Consider the following 19,746-nt stretch of genomic DNA (forward strand, 5'->3'; position numbering starts at 1 on the left):
GGCTGGAGAATGAAAACTTGGAAAAATGATCCGGGTGCTTGTTTTTCCTATTTTCTCTTACAGCTTTGATCTAGGGCCTGACGCCTAATGAAACTGTAGCAGCAGCAGAATCAGCAAAAACTGAAAGAAACCCATATTTCTTGCCAGATAAATGGGGAAAGGGGGCTTCTGTGAGCCAGAAGTTTGTAGGACAATATTTAGCTGCCTCTCCTCTGGTCTTTCCTGTTTTATTTTTTCCTTCTGGGCTTTAGCCCAAAGGTGAGGGCTTAGGCTTAGGTATTTACAACACCAAGAGAAACTCTTGTCTTTCTAGACAAAAGAACTGGGAAAGGAGGCCTCTGTAGTCTGAAGAGGGTGAAGGGAATCCACATTTTTTCTCTTACTACATTGCCCCAGGGTTGGACCTACACAGCTGCTGTAGCTATGGCAGGCAGCTAAAACTCCAAGAGAAACCTCATATTTCTGGCAAGAGGACAAGGAAAAGAGAACCTTACAAGACAGAATGAAGGCCAGGCGCGGTGGCTCATGCCTGTAATCCTAGCACTTTCGGAGGCCAAGGCGGGTGGATCGTTTGAGCTCAGAAGTTTGAGAGCAGCCTGAGCAAGAGCAAGACCCTGTCTCTACTAAAAAAATAAGAAAGAAATTAGCTGGACAACTAAAAAAACACATATAGAAAAAATTAGCCAGGCATGGTGGCGCATGCCTGTAGTCCCAGCTACTCAGGAGGCTGAGGCAGGAGAATTGCTTAAGCCCAGGAGTTTGAGGTTGCTGTGAGCTAGGCTGATGCCACGGCACTCTAGCCCTGGGAACAGAGTGAGGCTCTGTTTAAAAAAAAAAAAAAAGACAAAATGAAAGGAAAGGAATATAAGAGAAGAGAGATGGAGTAGAAGATCTCCTAATTCTATAATTCTATGTATGAACCCCTACAAGTTCTATGCTCAAACCTTAACTAAGTATGTGCAGTATAAACACAAAGTGACATATCAAGAGATCTCTGAATTGAACTACAATTTAAACTACTGCTCAAGTCCCAAAATATTTCCTGAGTGTTGTGTGCATAGAATAGACTCAAAGCAGCATAGGAAAGGCTTTGAAAACCCGAACTGACAGGAAACCAGTACTCACAGATGGTGACACTGAACTTGTGATCAGAACCAAACTAGAGGGCCTTCTTAAACAAAACAAAAGAGGAACATTCCCTGAGGGCTTTTAACAGGACCCAGAGTCTATGAAACATAATATTCAAAATGTCCAAGATAAAATCCACAATCTAAAAGCAGTAGAAAAATGTGAACAACTCTCAGAGGTAAATAAAATCAACAACTGCCAACCCCTAGATGACCAAGATCTTACAATTATCAAAGATTTTAAAGCAACTATCATAACTAGGTAGTAGTTGAACAATTTCTCTCTTAAATACAGTCATGTGCTGCATATATCATGGTGGTCCCGTAAAATTATAATGCTGTATTTTTACTGTACCTTTTCTATATTTAGATACACAAATCTTACCATTGTGTTAGAATTGCCTACTTAGTAACATACTGTATAATTTTATAATCTAGGAGCAATACGCTATACTATATAACCTGGGTGTGTAGGAGGCTATACCACCTAAGTTTGTCTAAGTACACTCTGTTTGCACAATGACAAAATCACCTAATACCGCATTTCTCAGTATATATCCCCATCATTAAGTGATGTATGACTGTATACGCTATATTCTACAAAACTTCTTGCATTTATTTACCAGAATCCATAAGAATGCTCATACTAGTGTTGTTTGTAATGGCAAAACCTGGGAACCAGAAGGAATAAATACGTACACACAAAAATATTACCAGTGCAGAGCAGTGAAAATAAAGGAACTACGGCTACATGGTTCTACTTGTAACTACCTATTATGAATTTAGAAGCATGGTGTTGAAGTAACAATAAATATTACATAAAAATAAGCTATCCGTATATATTAATAGCTCAACAGTTTATCAAATTAAACATATGTGTACATAAACTAAATTTTTAAAAAGAGAATAAACCCCAAATACAGGAGAGTGTTAGCTTTGGAAGAAGATAATGAGATGGAATCAGAAAAGACACTGGCAATTTTAACAATATTGGCAATATCTTAGTTCTAAAATTACCAGTTGGTTCCCACGTGTAGGGTGCTTACTTATCTGTTACACCTACTTATGTATCAAAAACAGCAGTTTTCTAAACGCCATGCCACGTGCATGAAATAACACGATTCTGCTTCTTTAGTAAAATAACTTCTCCAAACGAACAACTCACCCCACCTTATTCCCTATCCATACACAACCTTTCCACGTCCCCGACCGATCACAGTCACTTCCGCCTCCACCTCCCTCGCCCGGCCAATCGCAGCGGAAGTACTTTCCTCTTGGGTCCTCCTGCCTGTAGGGGGCTCTCCGAGGCTTCTAGTGCCACGAAGGCCTCCGGCCTGGGCTGTCCGTACGGCGCCTGTTAGTTTCGGCCCAGAAAAAAAAATTACATTATAACTTTTCAGCCAGGACACAGTAGCACGGGCATCTTAGTCTGGACAATAATGCTCAAACTCAAGTTCTGCTTAGTGCCCTTGTTATGAAGCTCTGGCGCAGTGGTGGACGCCAATCAGGCGGTACATGGACAGCCCCAAGGCTCCGAGAGGCCCCGGCCCGCTTCCTCCTGTGAAGACGTAGCTGCGGGTGGCGGTGGTGGTGGCGTCCAAGATGTCGACCAAGAATTTCCGAGTCAGCGAAGGGGACTGGATTTGCCCTGACAAAAAGTGAGTTCACGAAGGGTTTCAGATTGAGGCAGAGTTTATAAGTGGAGGCTTTCTCAGGTCGGTTCGGCATTTTCCGTTTGTACGGTCTCCCCCCGTGCGTTAAGCCGAGTTGAGGTGGCGAACCGCCAGCGCCCGGGCGGGAAGGAGGCTCCCGGTCCCCTCACGAGAGAGCTCTTTCGGAGAGCCTTTGTTTTAGATATGTTGCCAGCGTTTCCTCAACGTTATATCTCCAAGGTAGCCTCTTTTTTTGGAGTGCCGGATGGCCTACCTTTTTGCCCCCACTCCCCGCCCCCGCCGGGATTGAGCGAGGAGAAAGCCTCCCTGTCTGAGGGAATCTCCCCGGGAGTCGGGCCGGCCTGGTGGTGCTTCTCCCCCACGTGACTTTTCTCCGCAGAACTTTATTCTTGTTCACGGACAGCGTTGGTTTCTCGAACTCGCCCTTTTGCTTCTCATGGTTTATCTTGTTTTGTATTTTTGATCAAACTTTTTTCCGTACTATTTTTTCCTTTTTCCGAAGCCTTTTTGGCCTGGGAACTTCCGACTTTTTGTCTTTGTTGACCTTTAGTTTCTCCACAAGAGCTGGGCTCTTGGCCCCCACACAGCCGAAAGGGAGGAGGCCTGTGCTTTTGCCTTGTTGGCCCCGAAGATGCCCTGCAGCACGTCCTGGCTATGCTTTTTGACATTTTGCTAAACCCAGTGTGCTCTGAATGGTTAGATCTTATTGAAGGGTGCACAAATAGGTGTACCTGTTTGCAAATATATGGAAAATAATCTTTTATTTTTTGCACTTAAGTTAGTCACAGATAAAGAGTTCATGATAGTAAAGAGCAAGGGCATACCTGGGTTTAGTTTCAGTTCTGTTACTTGTAGACCATGTGACTGTGAGTAGGTTTTATAACTTTGCCGAAAACTAGGAGTAGAATTGCTTCCTTATAATGAAAACATGAAATAACGTGGATAGTGTGTGTAGAGCAATGAAATGTAGCAAATAGTTACGGATTGGGAGCTATCGATAGCAGTTTAATGTTAAGATGACCTGCAGAAACTCAACTCTAACTATTTAAAAGAACTAAAGTTGTATGTGACGAATAGTATTGCCCTGAGTGGTAAGACACTATTGAAAACGTTCAAAAGATTTAGAATAACAGCTTCTGAGTTTCATGTTGTTGATCACCTGTAGAATAATATGCTTTTGTTTGTGTCCTTAATGACAGCACACACAAATATTTGAGGTAAGATGCTAGGAGAGTGCATTTCATTTCATTTATGAGAATAGATTGTTGGTTCTACAATTTGCATAAATCCAGGAGACATTCAGTGCTTATTGAGGTCATGAGGAATATTTTTTAGGGGGGAAAAACATAGCCTAAAGATTATTTGGAGTATTTCTCTGAGTCTATTGTCATTCCATACTTCAAATCTGTATTTCATTCTAATGTACCACCTTAAAAAAAGCTTTTCAAAATTTAAGCATTACATGTCATTCAGACCATTTAACATGCTTTAACTGATATGCACTTGCACTACTAAGGTCATGTGTGGGAACTTAAAATTTTTTAGTTTTGTCTTGAATACTCCTTGTGTTGTTGAGGTTATTGGTCATTATGTCACTTCTTTCAGTTAAGTCTCAGAGGTTTGATAAATACCTTGAAAAATTCAGCTTTCTTATAATTATTGAACATTTTTATATTTTTAATCAGTACCATCTCACCTGCTATCTGTAAAAAGAGCATTTCATTAATTTTCTCCCTGGTGGTCCACTAATAGAATTTTGTGTTTCTTATAATACACATTTTTTATAGTGTCAAATTTTTGCATATGTCTATTGTTTTCTGTACGGAGGGTTACTTTGCCAGTAATTATTGAAGTGGAGTCAAATCTCATGTTAACTTTGCAAGGGATTTTGTAGTTAACATTGACATTATCGTGACTACGATAAATTAGAAGTTCTGGATTCCAGGTATATAGCGAGGGCACATTAAACTTTAAAATTTTACAAATTTAAAAGGTATCTCTATAAATGCTTTTTATTTCATTTTCAGATGTGGAAATGTAAACTTTGCTAGAAGAACCAGCTGTAATCGATGTGGTCGGGGTAAGTAAGGAGATTCTGTTAATATTTTATATATAACGTCTTTATTTCTTCAGATTCATACTGCATCATTTTTCTGTTTTCAGAGAAAACAACTGAGGCCAAGATGATGAAAGCTGGGGGCACTGAAATAGGAAAGACACTTGCAGAAAAAAGCCGAGGCCTATTTAGTGCTAATGACTGGCAGTGTAAAACGTATGTGTTTGAAATTATTGTCCACTCTTCCTTTCATTATAATATATCCAGCTAGTACTGGATATTTTAAAAAGTGTTAATTTTATGAACTTAGTCACATCGATAAGCCAAGGTAACCTTTTAAATCAAAGGTCTGTTGATTTTTACTCAGTCTGTATCTCATATTTAGGTACAGTATATAAAGAAATTTTAGATTTTTTGTTGTATTTTCAGTAGTAACATTAGTTGTTACTACAATGGATAACAACCAAAAGGAGGAAAGGGTATTTAAAAGTACTTTATATTATTGAAAAACCCCCCAAATTTTTAGCATCTGTTATATGTGAAATATACCACAAAATTCATTTTGCCTGTTTACAAAGAAATGTTAGAATCGTAAGTTGCACACCATAAATAATTACTCCTGATTCTGTGGGCTTCTTAATATTTTTTATTTTCACGTTTAGATATAATTCTATCTTGCTTTTTTCTCATCTTTTCTCTATGCAGATGAATCTTATATGTGAAAGAGGACTGATTCAGAAAACAGTCTTATGTAAATATCTGGTCCTATAGATAATAAATTTTTATTAGAAATTTTTCCAGTAACAGATTAAGTCACTGGATTTGGTATACTGTGGAATTCAGTGCTCAAACTGATTCCTTTAAAAAAATATTTAACGTTATTTAGAGCATGTAACCTTATTCTTCTTTGTTTGAGGTAGATTCAGAGACTGAGAAATTTGTGAAACCTTTAAAGTGATTTTTTTTTTTTTTTTTTCTGTTTTTCTTGGGGGGCAGGAGAAGGCATCAGAATCTCTGTACAGATTGAATATCCCTTACACGAAATGCTTGCAACCAGAAGTGATTGGGATTCCAGATTTATTCACATTTTGGTTCAGCATCCCTAATCCAAAAACCTTTAATGCTCCTTTGAGTGTCATGTCAGTGGTCATAAAGGATTTTGGAACATTTCAGATTTTAGATTCTCAAAATCCTCAATTTCTCAAAAGTACAAAAGCACTCTTCAAATGGTGTAGATTTCCTTCTCTGCTTAATAGTTCAGTCTGTTGTTGAAACCCACATTGTAGTGTTAGATCAGTGTACATTTTCTTTATTTACATTACCCTTTAGTAAACATTTGATAGTGCTTTCATCCTGGTTTTTATTTTAAAATTCTAGACTGTCTAAAAATTCAGTATTTTTTTAATACTGTATTATGGTTTTTTAATTTGACATTTTTCACTTCTGAAGTTGCAGTAATGTGAATTGGGCCAGAAGATCAGAGTGTAACATGTGTAATACTCCAAAGTATGCTAAATTAGAAGAAAGAACAGGTAAGATACAACCACATTTTAACTAAGTGATTTTTTTAAAGAACTAAAAATCGCATTGATAATTTTATCACCTTCACATAAAAGCACAGTAATAACCAAGGATTCTGTCTGTTCTGCCCTTAATATTTCTTACTAAGATTGTTTTTCTATTACACACAAAAGTCTTTTGTTTTATAATTTCACAATTTATAAAATACAGTGTTAAGGAGCCCTATCCTAACAATTAGGGACATTAGGATACTTTTAGAAATGCTTCCCCTTCCCCTCCCTCCTTTCTCTCCTATTGGTTAAGATATTGGTTAATAGTAATGATACAGTAATTTATTTTTATTCTTGCAATATCTTTATATGGCAAAAACAGCAAAGGTGCACCTTTTAAAGTGTTCATCTGAAGCTCAGACAATAATTCTCAACCTTGGCTATGCATTAGAATCATCTGAGAAACTTTAAAAATACAGATTCCAAATCACGGAACTGTATTCTTTGGGTCCCAAAAATCTGTAGGTTATTTGGATGGTGTTGGTGATCATTGGCCTGAGTAATAGCTTAGCATTGATTTTGTGTGTTGTCGGTGGTGAAACGAGAATATTTACCTACTAGAATATGATTTTCCCAATATCAGCAGTTAGCCCAACCACATTATTTGTATATTTCAAATCTGATTTTATCCCTCAGCTACTCATAAATTACATGATCAAAGTATTCCTTCTATATATAGTCACTGTATCAGACCTAGACTTGGTAAACTACTTCCCTGTTTTCTTTTCCTGTCTAACTTTAGACCAGCTTCACAGTATATTTAGTTCCTGGAGATCTCAGGCCCACTCTTGAATCTGTTGGACCTAGCCCTTCCAGACTACAACAGAAATTCTACTCTCTGTGCCCTGCACCCCAACCTTTAAGTTGTATTCTTACATATGGGAACATTATAACCTAATTTCCTAGATTCCCCCCAACCCTTTTTCAACCTTCAAATCCCACCTCTTGTTCTCAGAAGTGATTTTTGCCTTTGTACAGATTGAGTAGATTGAGGTCTTCTGACAAGGATCTCATTTTTTTCTCTCTTCATCTCTCTAAGATTCCCCTGCCTGCCTCCCACCCCCTCCCCACCCTTCTGTTTGTTTATTCTGTCTTTTATAGGTTGTTCTTCCTGGCCACTGAATGTTGGGATTCCTGAAGGCCCAGTCTCTAGGCCCTCTTTTCTCTATTTTCTAGGTATTTTCTTCTAAGCCCAAAGTGTAAGTAACTGTTAGAATGCCATGATACCCAAATTTATGTCTCCAGCTCAGAATTCTTTAACCCATATATCCCGCTGCCTATTCAACATTGCCATATAAATGTCAAACTCATTATATTCAAACTGAATTTGTGATTTTCCCCTTGGGATCTGGCCCTCTTCCAGTGATCTCTTTCTCATGATTAGTACCACTTACCATAAATCTGTTACATAAGCCAGTAATCTAGATGCCCTTCTTAGCCTAGATAGCTCCTTCTTGATCTCTCCTACCTCCCAAAAAAGTCTTTTCCACCACCAACCTAGGCAAAGATGTCATTATGTCTCATGGGAAAATAGCCACCTAGCTGTTCTCTACATATTCTCTTCCTGCCCAGTTGCAAGCAGAGTTTTTGTTTTTTAATTCCAAATCAAAAACTACTTTTGTTTAAAACTCTTTGGGATGTTTTTAGGATAAAGTCTAAAATCTTTTAACAGGTTTAAAACTATAATCTCAAAAAGTTTTTTTTCTATTTACATTCTCCTTGACCTATTTCATGACTACTTAAGTTTCACTATCACAAGAGCGATGGTCTAACAAAGTGACCTTACTTTCGTTTACTCATTATCTTCTTTCCATCATTCTGGTGTCTTGAACCTTTCCCACTTCCCTTGCTACAAGTATTTATTTGTCTTTGCTGGTAACAGTTGAATATGTGAAACAGCTTACTCTGTTATTCTCCAGTTTCTCTTCACTATTTGTAATAAAGGAAATCAGTGCAAGGTTCAGAGGAGCCATTTCCTAAGCGTAGGACAGTATGTGAATAAAGAAGGACTTGATTTACTACCTCTAAAAGATTGCTGACTTGTGCGCAATTCCATCAAATTGTTGTTCAGCAATTTACTTAGCCATTCTCCTGTTTTGGGATTTAGAGTTATTTCTATTTTTGTCTGCTTTTTTGTTTTTTTAAATCATGAAGGATAAGTACATAGAAACATTGTGATTTTTATTTTTTTGGATTATTTCTTTAGAATAAATTCTCAGGACCTTAATTGTTCAAAGCATAGAATCACAGAATTTTCAAGTTAGTATCTTAGCTCTTCCTTTGAAGTGTATTATATTCATGCCCTATTCTTTCTTCTATTGTCAACAACACTAATCCAAACACTTATTTTAAACCTTCAGCTTTTTACATTAAACAGACAATTTTGAAAATATTTTCATTGTAAGACTTACTAAAAACCTACAGAAATTCTTGATTGCTTTGTAAGACCTTTAGCGAAACTCAGATTCTTTAAATGGTAACAGAATAATGGTAACAGAATTGTCGTCTTTTACATATTCATTCACTGAAAAAATACAGGCCACTGCAAGGTGTTGGGGATACCTGGGTGAGCAAAATAAACATATAGAGCCAAAGATTAATGAAGTCCTTTTTCAGAAAGCTATACTTAAGCTGAGAAGTGAAAGATGAGTTCCAAGCAAGAGCAAATAGCTTTTGTGAAGGCTCTGAGACTTGATAGAATTTAGTATGTTGGATGAACTCCTCCTTACTTCTAGAAAACACTTCAGAAATAGACAAAAATTTTAAAACCAAGTAACACAATCTAATTTCTTTAAACACTGTTCTTACTAGTTTGTGAAAAGAATTGGGAGGAGGTGGCAAGAGCAGAAGCAAGAAAAACAATTTTTACAGTATTACCTGCAGTGTTCCAAACCAGTCCTCTAACTCACATATTACTCCGTGGAAATGATATGCTCAAGATTTTTCATGATAGGGAGCTACTATATTTTCCATGTATAGGGAAAAAGTACCAGAGCTGGATTTGTAATCTCCATGGCCTGTCAGAACATAAAAATAGCTTTGTATTTACTGTGATTTTCACTTTAAAACCATTTTACTCATATACCTTTGCAACATTACCTACATGAGGTATAGTTCACTTTCTAATCTTACTATGTATTTTTTAGCTCTCTGCATATTTACCATATCACTTTTTCAGTTGTATCTTATTAAATGTGAATGAAGAACTCTATTGAAAGCTTAAATCTTGATTTTAAATAGGATTGTTTTAATGTTTTTACATGCTTCCACATTACCTCCAATTTAACAAACACTTTTATGCATTAATGTCCTAGAGAAAACAGCAAGGTTTCGTTGAATTTGTGTGGTTCGCTTTTTCTTTTTCCTATGTGAGTTATTTCCCATCTAGATCCCATGGATTTTGTTTAAAAGTTTTATTTTTCACCTACTTCTAAGTGTTTTGAAGTTTTCACCTGGTACCAAAGTATAATGAAGAAAAGAAACGATGTTATGTTAGTGTGATTTCCCCCCCCCAAAGTGAAATTTTAAAATGATTTTTTTAATGCCCCTTATTGGCAAATTTAAAGTCACAAGTTCTAATTTTTAAGAAATTGAATTTTTTTAATAAATCTGTTTAACATTTTGCTGATTCATGAGGTCTGTAAATCTGGGAATCACTAGCTTTATGTGCTGGTACTGTTCTGGAATATGTGACCAGTTAAATTGTGTTACTCTTGACCACATACCTCTTTAATTTTTCTTTTTTTTTTTTCCTTATTTTTTATAGAGATGGCATCTTGCTCTTGCTCTTGCTCAGGCTGGTCTCAAACTCCTGACCTCAAGCGATCCTCCCACCTCAGCCTCCCCAGAGTGCTAGGATTACAGGCATGAGCCACTGTGCCCAGCCTCACTCTTTAATTTTTCAATAGGAGACTTACTCAAAATCTCTCCTCACTTTTTCTAAAACTAGCTTGCTCTCTTTCTTATTCCCATCTCTCTTACGATTACTTCAAAGACCTGTCAATTGAATTGTAAATATTAGTTGTAACATCAGAAAATAATGGCTTCCTAATCTTGACTACTTTTTAATTTGAAAGTTTAGTGGCTGTTTCAGAGAACATGAGTGACTTTGAGCTATGTATTTAAAAAACAATTGCATTAAAACCAATTAAACCAAGGCCAAAAGATGGCCTTTCTTGTGTCATTACATTTGCCTATAATTAGGAACTTTCTAAACTTTAGTTAATGGCCCACTATATTTTAGTTCAATAAAATGTCAGTGTATCAGATTTCAGACTATCTGCAACTGGTAAACAGTGAAATTTGATTCTTCGTTCTTACTGAAACCACTCTTCCCATAAGAATTATGGTAAACTGTAGAGCTGTAGAAAGTCCTTTTAAAACTTGGTTATAGCACAGATTTGAGAAGATAATTTCCACCCATACGGTCCATGAATTGCCTAAATCAAATAAGACATTTTGAAATTGAGAAGAGGTTACAATTATAGTCATATGACTTTCCAACTCGGGTATCTAACTTTGTTCTTTTGGTGATTTTTAATAAGGTTTTTTAAACATTAGTAATTTAGTAGATGGATAGATGACTGTTGTTGATTAGAGTTTCTTTTTCTCTGAAGGTGATTTAGGCATAATGTGTTTGTTATTCAAATGGATTGTCATAGGACAACAATTTATGCTCTCTTTTAGGATATGGTGGTGGTTTTAATGAAAGAGAAAATGTTGAATATATAGAAAGAGAAGAATCTGATGGTGAATATGATGAGGTAAGCTATATATTAGTGTTCAGATTGAACATTAATCAGAAACACATGTTAAAAATCTTAAATGCGAAGAAAAATTTTTTAACTATTTCAGTTTTGTAAGTACAATTTGAGTCTTTTACAGGAAGTTACCATTCTGTAGGAAATCATAACTGACTTAAATATATAAAAATAATTTTTTAGAGAATGTTTTACTTTTAATACACTTTCAGGTGACAAATATTTTGAAACTTTTTCTCTAGTTTGGACGTAAAAAGAAAAAATACAGAGGGAAGGCAGTTGGTCCTGCATCTATATTAAAGGAAGTTGAAGATAAAGAATCAGAGGGAGAAGACGAGGATGAGGATGAAGATCTTTCTAAATATAAATTAGATGAGGTATATACAGTTTTCTGTATCTCACTTCAATTACACCATGACATGCATGCTTTTGACAGCTTTAGCCCTTTGGTGAAGATATATTCTGTGTTTTCATGTATTCTCACAAAGGTTTTGGGCTTCCACTCTGCCGAGTACTATTTTTGTTCTGGAGATAGAATAGTGACCAAAGCAGAATCACCCTTCTCTTATTAAATTGTAAAGGAGGGAAGATAAAACTAAACAAGATAATTTAGATATCAGTAATGTTACAAAGACACATGATGTGATAACAGATAATTAGAAGAGCTACTGTGGTTTCAGCAGATAGAGAATTTTCTGAGGAGAGGGGTAAAATTGTAGCTGAAACGTGAATGATATGAAGAAGCCAGCAATAAGAGCCTAGGGTGAGAGGACATTCAGGCAGAGAATAGCAAATACAGATTCCCTAAGCAGGAAACAAACTAATAACCTTTAAAAATCGTACATAAGCTAGTGTGGCTAGAATGGGGGGAGAACGAGGTGAGGGGACAGCACCTACTTGGGATCTGGTGATATTCATTCATGGGTCTAGAGTATAAGTTTTATGGTCTGGCTGTGTAGAAACCAGATTAAGGATACTCAAGTCTTACATAAGAGGGCCTGGAATGCAGCTAAAGAAATTAATATGGGCCCATTTTTAATAGGGACCCATTGCAACGAATGAGATATATTTATCTGACCTGTGTTTCAGAGTGATGACTGTCAGTATATTGGGATTTTAGAAAGGCAGAATACATGTTTAGACTTTCAGAGATGAGCTAAGATGTTACTGTAATATATTAGAGAAAAAGGGAGCAAAGTTCCTAAGAGTAAGGGTTGTTAGATTCAAGGATTTTTAAAGAGGTATAGAATTGAAAATTCTTGACAACTAATTTGGTGTAATGCATTGTGTGTGACAGAAAAAGAGGAAATGACTATGACTTCTATGTGTGTGTATGTGAACTGAGACAGTTGCCAAGTCTGTTTAGCTGAGATAAGGAATTTAGTAGGTGAAGTTCAGAGTTGGGAATGAACTTTGTGAGATACTACTACTGATACATCCCTATGGAGATGTCCAGTACACAGAACTAGTCATTTTTTTATAGTAGGTAACTTTAATGTCTAAATGTCTAAATATAACTGAATTTTTGTTAGGATGAGGATGAAGATGATGCTGATCTCTCAAAATATAATCTTGATGCCAGTGAAGAAGAAGATAGTAATAAAAAGAAACCTAATAGACGAAGTCGCTCAAAGTCTCGATCTTCACATTCACGATCTTCATCACGCTCATCCTCCCCCTCAAGTTCAAGGTCTAGGTCCAGGTAAACGGGTACAGGTCAAGGGTAACACCAGTCAAAATGTCAGTATCTAACTTCTTTATTTATAAATTTTATTTTTCTTGATTAAGCTTTTCTTTTTATTTTGAAGATTTAATTCAAGTCACCTTTTAAAAGACTTTTTATCTTAGTGCCATGCAGTTACTGTCTAGTATTTTCAGAAAAGCAAAATCTTAACATAAACGTCCTTAGCCTATTTTAGCATTATGCTTTCTATTAAAGTAGACTGAAAACTTAATTAAATCATTCCATACACTGATATTTAATTATCTAAATAGCTTACATTTAGGAATTTTTAATATATGAAGTGAAGATTTATATTTTTCTAGATGTTGAAGGCTAGTATAGAAATTTTCTAGTAATTAATCAGATCATTGTTTGTTAACACAGTGTTTCAGTTATTTACTTTGGTATCAGTATTCTCAGTAAAGGAGCAAGGTTAGCAATATTAGTTTTGTTGACTTAATGTTGAGATGTCCAGGAATAAATTAAATATAGGACTTAGTTGGATATTCTTTTGTTTGGTAATGTAAAATATATAATCTCTAGTTTTAAAGTTAACAATAAAAATAGAATTTTAGGTGAGTAAAAGGAGTGACTTAAACAATATTCTCATGATAAACCCTGTTCAAGCGATACCATGGGCAATGAATTTTGATCATACTTAGGGATAAAATATTAGCTAATGAGTAGTTAATAATTAGGTATTTTTTAATTGAGCACTACAAAGCTTGGAAGCTTAAAGAAGTGGCTATAAACAGTAATGTTGAGATAAAAATGTAATGATCTTTTTCTCTAGGTTATTATTTTAAGGGACAAGATGGGAATTAGATTAATAGATTTCATTTCATTTCTGGTTTTTAGAATTCAAATGGACCATACTTCTTGTGTCATTTTTTTTAATAATTACCTAAACCTATGATAGAATTATTATATATTCTTCATTTAATTCTCTAAGCTTTAAGTACAGAGAGAAACATAAGAGTCAAGTATATACATTCCTAACATTTAAGGCTTCATACTAACCAGAAACCATGAAAATAAATATTAATAGAAAGTTTTTTGTAAAGGAAAATGATTCCTTTATAGAGACATTCTAGAGAAATTCAATATAAATTAACAACATTCCATTTTCCTGGATGTGATAAAGTGATAATGTTCACTGTTTATATTTTTACAGTCGAGTGATTTTACAGCCGGTAACTTAATCAAACGTGGAAAGTGATAATGCTAATTTTTTTAAATTGCCTTAATTTTTGTTATTAAACTAAAAGGTTTATTTAATTTAAAATACTGTATTTGGAAAATATATATCTTGTATAGTTACATTTTTATGTGAAAATGAACTTTAATACATATCTTCCTTTCAGTGTTCATATCACAAAGCTCAGTTAAGTGGTCCTGGAAAAAAAAATCCTTCCATGTTGTTCCAGGTCCCGTTCAAGAAGTTCTTCCAGTTCGCAGTCAAGATCTCGTTCCAGTTCCAGAGAACGTTCGAGATCTCGTGGGTCGAAATCAAGGTGAATGAGGTAGCATCTCTCTGTAAAGCAGAGAGAAGAAATATTTAAAGGCTGCAGAAGGTGTTGCTGCTTTTTTCCCCCTTATTTTGCTTCTACTTGTCAATTTTATTTTTTAGCAGTAGAAAACTAATGCACTTGCCTCGGCTTAATTTTTTCACCATGGAATGTTTCCATTGCCAGCAGTGTGCCAAGACATTCCCATGATTGAATTAAAGTGGCTATTTGGCATTATGCAGGGTTTGTTATGTGGTGCTAAGATGTGATAAATAGGAAGGAATATGAAGCTAAGTCTTGTCACCACGTCTGTAGTATAGTATGTTTGCAATAGTAGTTCAAATAAAATTGGATACGTAAATAAAAAGTTTACTCCATTGTTAAAAAGAAGAAAAACTCTATCTCAAAGGAGGTTTTGCTTTGCAAGGAAGTTGTTTCAATACTTACAGAAACAAATTTGCTATTTATATCAGCTAAAGTTTCTGGGGAGTGTTATGCACATATTTTCATTCCCAGTTCTACACAAAGTAATATAAACAGTATTCCTAGAAAAACCCCCCTTTTAAAACTAAATCAAGAAGTATGGTTGGTTAGGTCAGGTGTAGTACTTGGTCCTTAGTAATAAACATTGTAAAGTTTCAGGTTGCACATTTAGTTAGACCTGTGGAGGGACTCATAATTTGTAAAGATGCTCTCTTGCAGAGTTTTTTGGTAATTGGTCAAAATATGCTGCCTTTGTTTTTTAAGTTAATTTATGATGATCTGCTAAAGACATCTAACATAAATAAGAAAAAACTAAAATTCCACTTGTGTGGAAATTCACACTAAAGCTTAATAATGGTTCTTTTGATAATTATATGCTGGTTGATTTGAGCCAAATCTAGCATTAGAGAGCAACTGCAGTATAAATCACATTAAGGAGGAAAGAATGATATGCACACTTGCGTTAAGCCAATACAAAATAGAGAACAAATGTGTTTATCATCATTTAGTGTCAATATTTTAGTCCTTTTATTTTAGTGCTTTTTAGATAAAAATCCTTAAGTTCTGATATTCCCTTTGGGAACCACTATAATTAAGGTTTACAGAACAGCCTCATACTCTTCCCACACATTTTTTCATTGCTTATAACTTTCCAAAGAATTCTCTTTTTGGGCTTTCTGGTTTTATTTTAAACCCAAAGGTGAATTTTTTGGGAAGTTTGAGCTAAATTCCTTCAACCAAAATACATAAATGAAGAAAAAAATTACATTGAAACATTTACATATTTCCTTCTACCTGAAGCATGTGAATGTCAACACTTCATACATCATGAATAGTGGTTCTTCATAAGAATGAGTATTGTAAATATATATTGTTTTAAATTTACTCATTTTATTTTTCTTTGAATGTTTAGCAACTTAATACAGTTTCTGGTTGGGTTTTTTTGGTTTTTTCTTTTTTTTTTTTTTTTTTTGTTTCTGTCCCATATGCCCAGTTTTTCTGTAACGGCTTAGCTAATGAGTTGCATAATTCCACAAGGAAAATTGTTTATTTTCCTCAGAATTGTATATAAGATACATATTTTCTCCCCAAATGAAAGGATGCATTTTCTAATCATAAAGTCATGCAAATGCAGTTACCTGTTGTTTTTTATTATTTATGTATACTTCAAAAAGCCTTAAATTAAACCAAAAACATTTAAATTCTATTTTAATACAGTAAGCTGGTTTTTAATTACAAGTGGTGAGCACTTATCTTACAATTTTAAAAAGAGATGAAATTAAAATAATTAAATAGAATGTTTTCATGGTTGATCCTGAAGTCTTCTGTTGAGTAAGCAGTAAGTATTCCTTAAAAAATTTTCATAGTTGTTTTAAATCCTGTTTGTTTATTTTGGGGGCTGTCTGATAACTAAACATTTTTTCTCATTTCTTCTTTTAATGAAATGTTTGATTTGTTTCTCAATCAATGAAGATCCAGCTCCAGGTCCCACAGGGGCTCTTCTTCCCCACGAAAAAGATCTTATTCAAGTTCATCATCTTCTCCTGAGAGGAACAGAAAAAGAAGTCGTTCTAGATCTTCTTCATCTGGTGATCGCAAAAAAAGACGAACAAGATCACGGTCACCCGAAAGGTTTGGGTTTCTGTAGAAATAAGAATGGGTGTTCTTAAGTGTGTTTAATAGATAAACTAAACTTCGTAGTCAAGGGTTAGCTTTTTATTATATCCTTTGTTCCAACTTTAGATTATACTTTTCAACTTTGAACTTCAAAAAACAGATTACTTTGTTTAGTTTTTTGTACTTTGATCAGGTTGTTCAGTGTAGTTACAGATCAAACCATTCTTTGATCATTTTATTGTTTAAATTTTTATTTCCATACATAGTTACTATAGCCAACTCTCGGTTATTTCTGTCTTTTAAGATTGCAATTCAGAACATATATTTTGAAGTAATTTTATAGCTTGATTTTTATATTTATGCTATTTCAAATTTAATTATAAATCATAGGAATTCTAGGGCATCTAATAAAAAATTAACTTTGAGATCACTGGAAGTCTGTTCTCATTTAAATATGTGTAAATGCATTTCCACAGCAAATTATTTCATACCCTTTATCTATAAGGACATTATTCCTTGTAGCCAATACATTTTTCATACTGCAGTCTAAATCTTTTTTTTTTTTTTTTTTTTTAAGAAAGACCTTTACTAGGTTACTTTATCTGTATTGACATTTTTAAAAATTTAAAAAGTACAGCAACAGGCTAATTACTCACTTTCATTAACTTTCTTGGTTCTTAATGTCTAATTCTGAATGGCTTCATTTGTAATCTTTGCAAATTTTCCATATCCTATTAGCTTGTGAAAATAAAGATTATGTATAGTCTGATAATTGCTTGGTTCAATGGTAGGATTATCTCATGATTCCTACTTGTACAGAATGATTAGTTTTGCTTCTTCACATTTTGAAGTTTAGATACTAAGATTACACACAATTATCTTGTTTCTGTGCATTTGTTTCTTTGTAAGAAAATTACTCTGTATTTGAGTGAAATTCATTCCGTTGCTTTCTTACCACTTCTGCAAATTTTTATCTTAGCCACATATAATCCCCCTAGTTTGTTGTCATCTAAACTTAATGAACATGTTCTCTATTCCATAAGCCAGGTGATTGGTGAAAACACTAAACAACCCTGAGCCCAGGGCCAACCCCTACGGAACACCACTACTTTACCCAGGTTGATATTGACTTATTCATATTAGCTGCATGAATATAACCCTATAACTAATTGTACAATCATCTTGTGTGACCTAGATTTCCAAAACTTAATTATTTATGAATATATTTTCTCATACACAGAAGCTTTGCTGTTTCTGTTTTATGTATAGATTTATTACACTTTCTACAGTGTATCACAGACATTGGTTTAGTCACACTTCCTTTACCAAGTTTATATGACTTTGTTGTATATTATCTGTACTTTTATATTTTTGCAGGCTTTTGTTCATTGTCTTAAATAATTGAGAGGTGGCTATATTTTGAAATGAGAAGATATTTTTAAATTGTAGAGAGTTTTAAGTTACACTTATACCATTAATGGGCTCACATCCAAAGTCTAAACACCAGATAATTTTATGTGTGTAAATTTGTATCTTAGTTTTTAATTACTCATTTTGCTAGCATCAGGGTATTTAATTTTTTATATTTTAACAGTTTTAAAAATGAATGCTGAAGTTTAGCTGTAGCTTACTAGGTTGCCTGCTTTTCCTGTTATGTCTTACAGGCACCACAGGTCATCTTCTGGATCGTCCCATTCTGGTTCCCGTTCAAGTTCAAAAAAGAAATAATGTATTAAAATTTACATTAAAAAAAATCCAGTACAGTGCATGAAGCATATTTTTAAAGAAGTTGGTGTCATACTTGGTCAGAAGTGCTAAATCTGCTAGTAGAGGTGCATGCCTTTCATTGCTTTTCAGAACAATACAGCTGTGTTTATTTGTAAAGTTAAAAGTAAATAGCATTTTAAGCCATAATGTCCCAAAATAGATGCTCTATTTATCATTTATTATTTACAGCCATTTGTTTCATTCATCAACCATCTCAGCTGTAACAAAGTGCTTTGTTTCCTAATTTAAACTCTTGTTTTTCTCATTTCTAAATATATCCTGTCTATTGACTAAAACAGGATTACCAAGGCTTGTCCAAACTTTGGGCATGGAGGCAAGACTGGTAAACTTGTTGGAAACAACCTTTTTATGTTAATCTGGTAAAAGAAATCTACCTGTTTATGTTGTTAACACGTTAAAGTTGTTCTTACCAAAAAAGGTCAAACTGAGTTTAAACAGCTAACTGGAAACTTCTTTATTTTTAAATTCCCTATGCTAAAGGGTGCCTTAGAATCATTGTCTCTCTTTTATCCAGCTGTACTTTTTTGCACCACCACATTTAATGCAAAAAAATCTTGTGAACTGCTGAAGGAGAACATGTCATTTTCCTTTCTGACACATAATTTGGGGCAAGAAAGCAAGCCTAACATTTTATCTCTTCTTTACTGGTATGGTTGCCTGAGAAGAGAAACATTTTATTTCACAATGTTTATCAATATTTTAAGAAGCTTTGTGTGATATCCTTTAAAGTCCAGTTATCAAATATGATAGGGTAAAAAGGCTAAATCATAGTTAATGAGAAAATGTAAGAAAGTTTTTGAATTATATTTCTCTTTTGATGAAAGGACAACACAGACGTTGTGAATTTAAGTGAGCATTTGCCTCTAGATGACTTGCTATAAACACATTGCATAAAATTTTCTTCTGAATAACAAATGAATGCTTATTTCTATTTAATGTAAGCAAAAATCATTATTTTTCCTATTCACTTGAAATAATTTATGGCTTAAAATGCTTTCAGAGTTTGTTTTATTTTTCAAAATTAAAATCTGGTCACTGAACTCCATTTTGTTTTCTGGTTTAAAAACAAAAAGGTTTCTCTTAACAGTATCTTCAGTGACAATGCAAGGTAAGTATATTAAGGGAAAGCGACAATTGTGCTTGTGGGATTTTTGTTATGGGGTATTGATTTCTTTTTCTTGTTCTTTTCCCTCAACATTGCTGCAATTTAAATAAAAATTAAAACATTTTAAGGTGTTTAGTAGACAGACCAAACAAAATTATATTTGTTTTTTATTTTAAAGTGTGTTTTCTCTTCAACTGATATAAAGATGAAAGCAAAATATCTTATGTAGAAATATTTTGATAATATTTTTACAATAAGCTTTCTCGTGTTTTTTATGTCTTAATTTTTTTGCTGCGTTTACTGTAGGTTGCACAAGAACTTTTACTCTTGTAATT

General features: G+C 34.3%; 1 protein-coding gene across 2 annotated transcripts; it reads left to right on the plus strand.

The window, feature by feature from the left end:
- The first annotated feature begins 2,671 nt into the window (after positions 1 to 2,671).
- On the plus strand, positions 2,672 to 18,263 carry ZRANB2 (zinc finger RANBP2-type containing 2). Of its 2 annotated transcripts, XM_045547748.1 has the most exons (11): positions 2,672 to 2,785; positions 4,828 to 4,880; positions 4,964 to 5,072; positions 6,306 to 6,388; positions 11,114 to 11,190; positions 11,430 to 11,564; positions 12,720 to 12,889; positions 14,338 to 14,424; positions 16,375 to 16,533; positions 17,562 to 17,636; positions 18,183 to 18,263. In XM_045547748.1, the coding sequence occupies exons 1-10, from the start codon at positions 2,730 to 2,732 to the stop codon at positions 17,593 to 17,595; spliced, it is 963 nt and encodes a 320-aa protein (XP_045403704.1). In that variant the 5' UTR covers positions 2,672 to 2,729; the 3' UTR covers positions 17,596 to 17,636; positions 18,183 to 18,263. The 2 variants fall into 2 exon arrangements, with proteins under 2 accessions (XP_045403704.1, XP_045403703.1); XM_045547747.1 differs by lacking the exon at positions 17,562 to 17,636.
- Positions 18,264 to 19,746: the final 1,483 nt, after the last annotated feature.

The sequence above is a fragment of the Lemur catta genome, chromosome 3, assembly GCF_020740605.2.
Source record: "Lemur catta isolate mLemCat1 chromosome 3, mLemCat1.pri, whole genome shotgun sequence".
Classification (NCBI taxonomy): Eukaryota; Metazoa; Chordata; class Mammalia; order Primates; family Lemuridae; genus Lemur; species Lemur catta.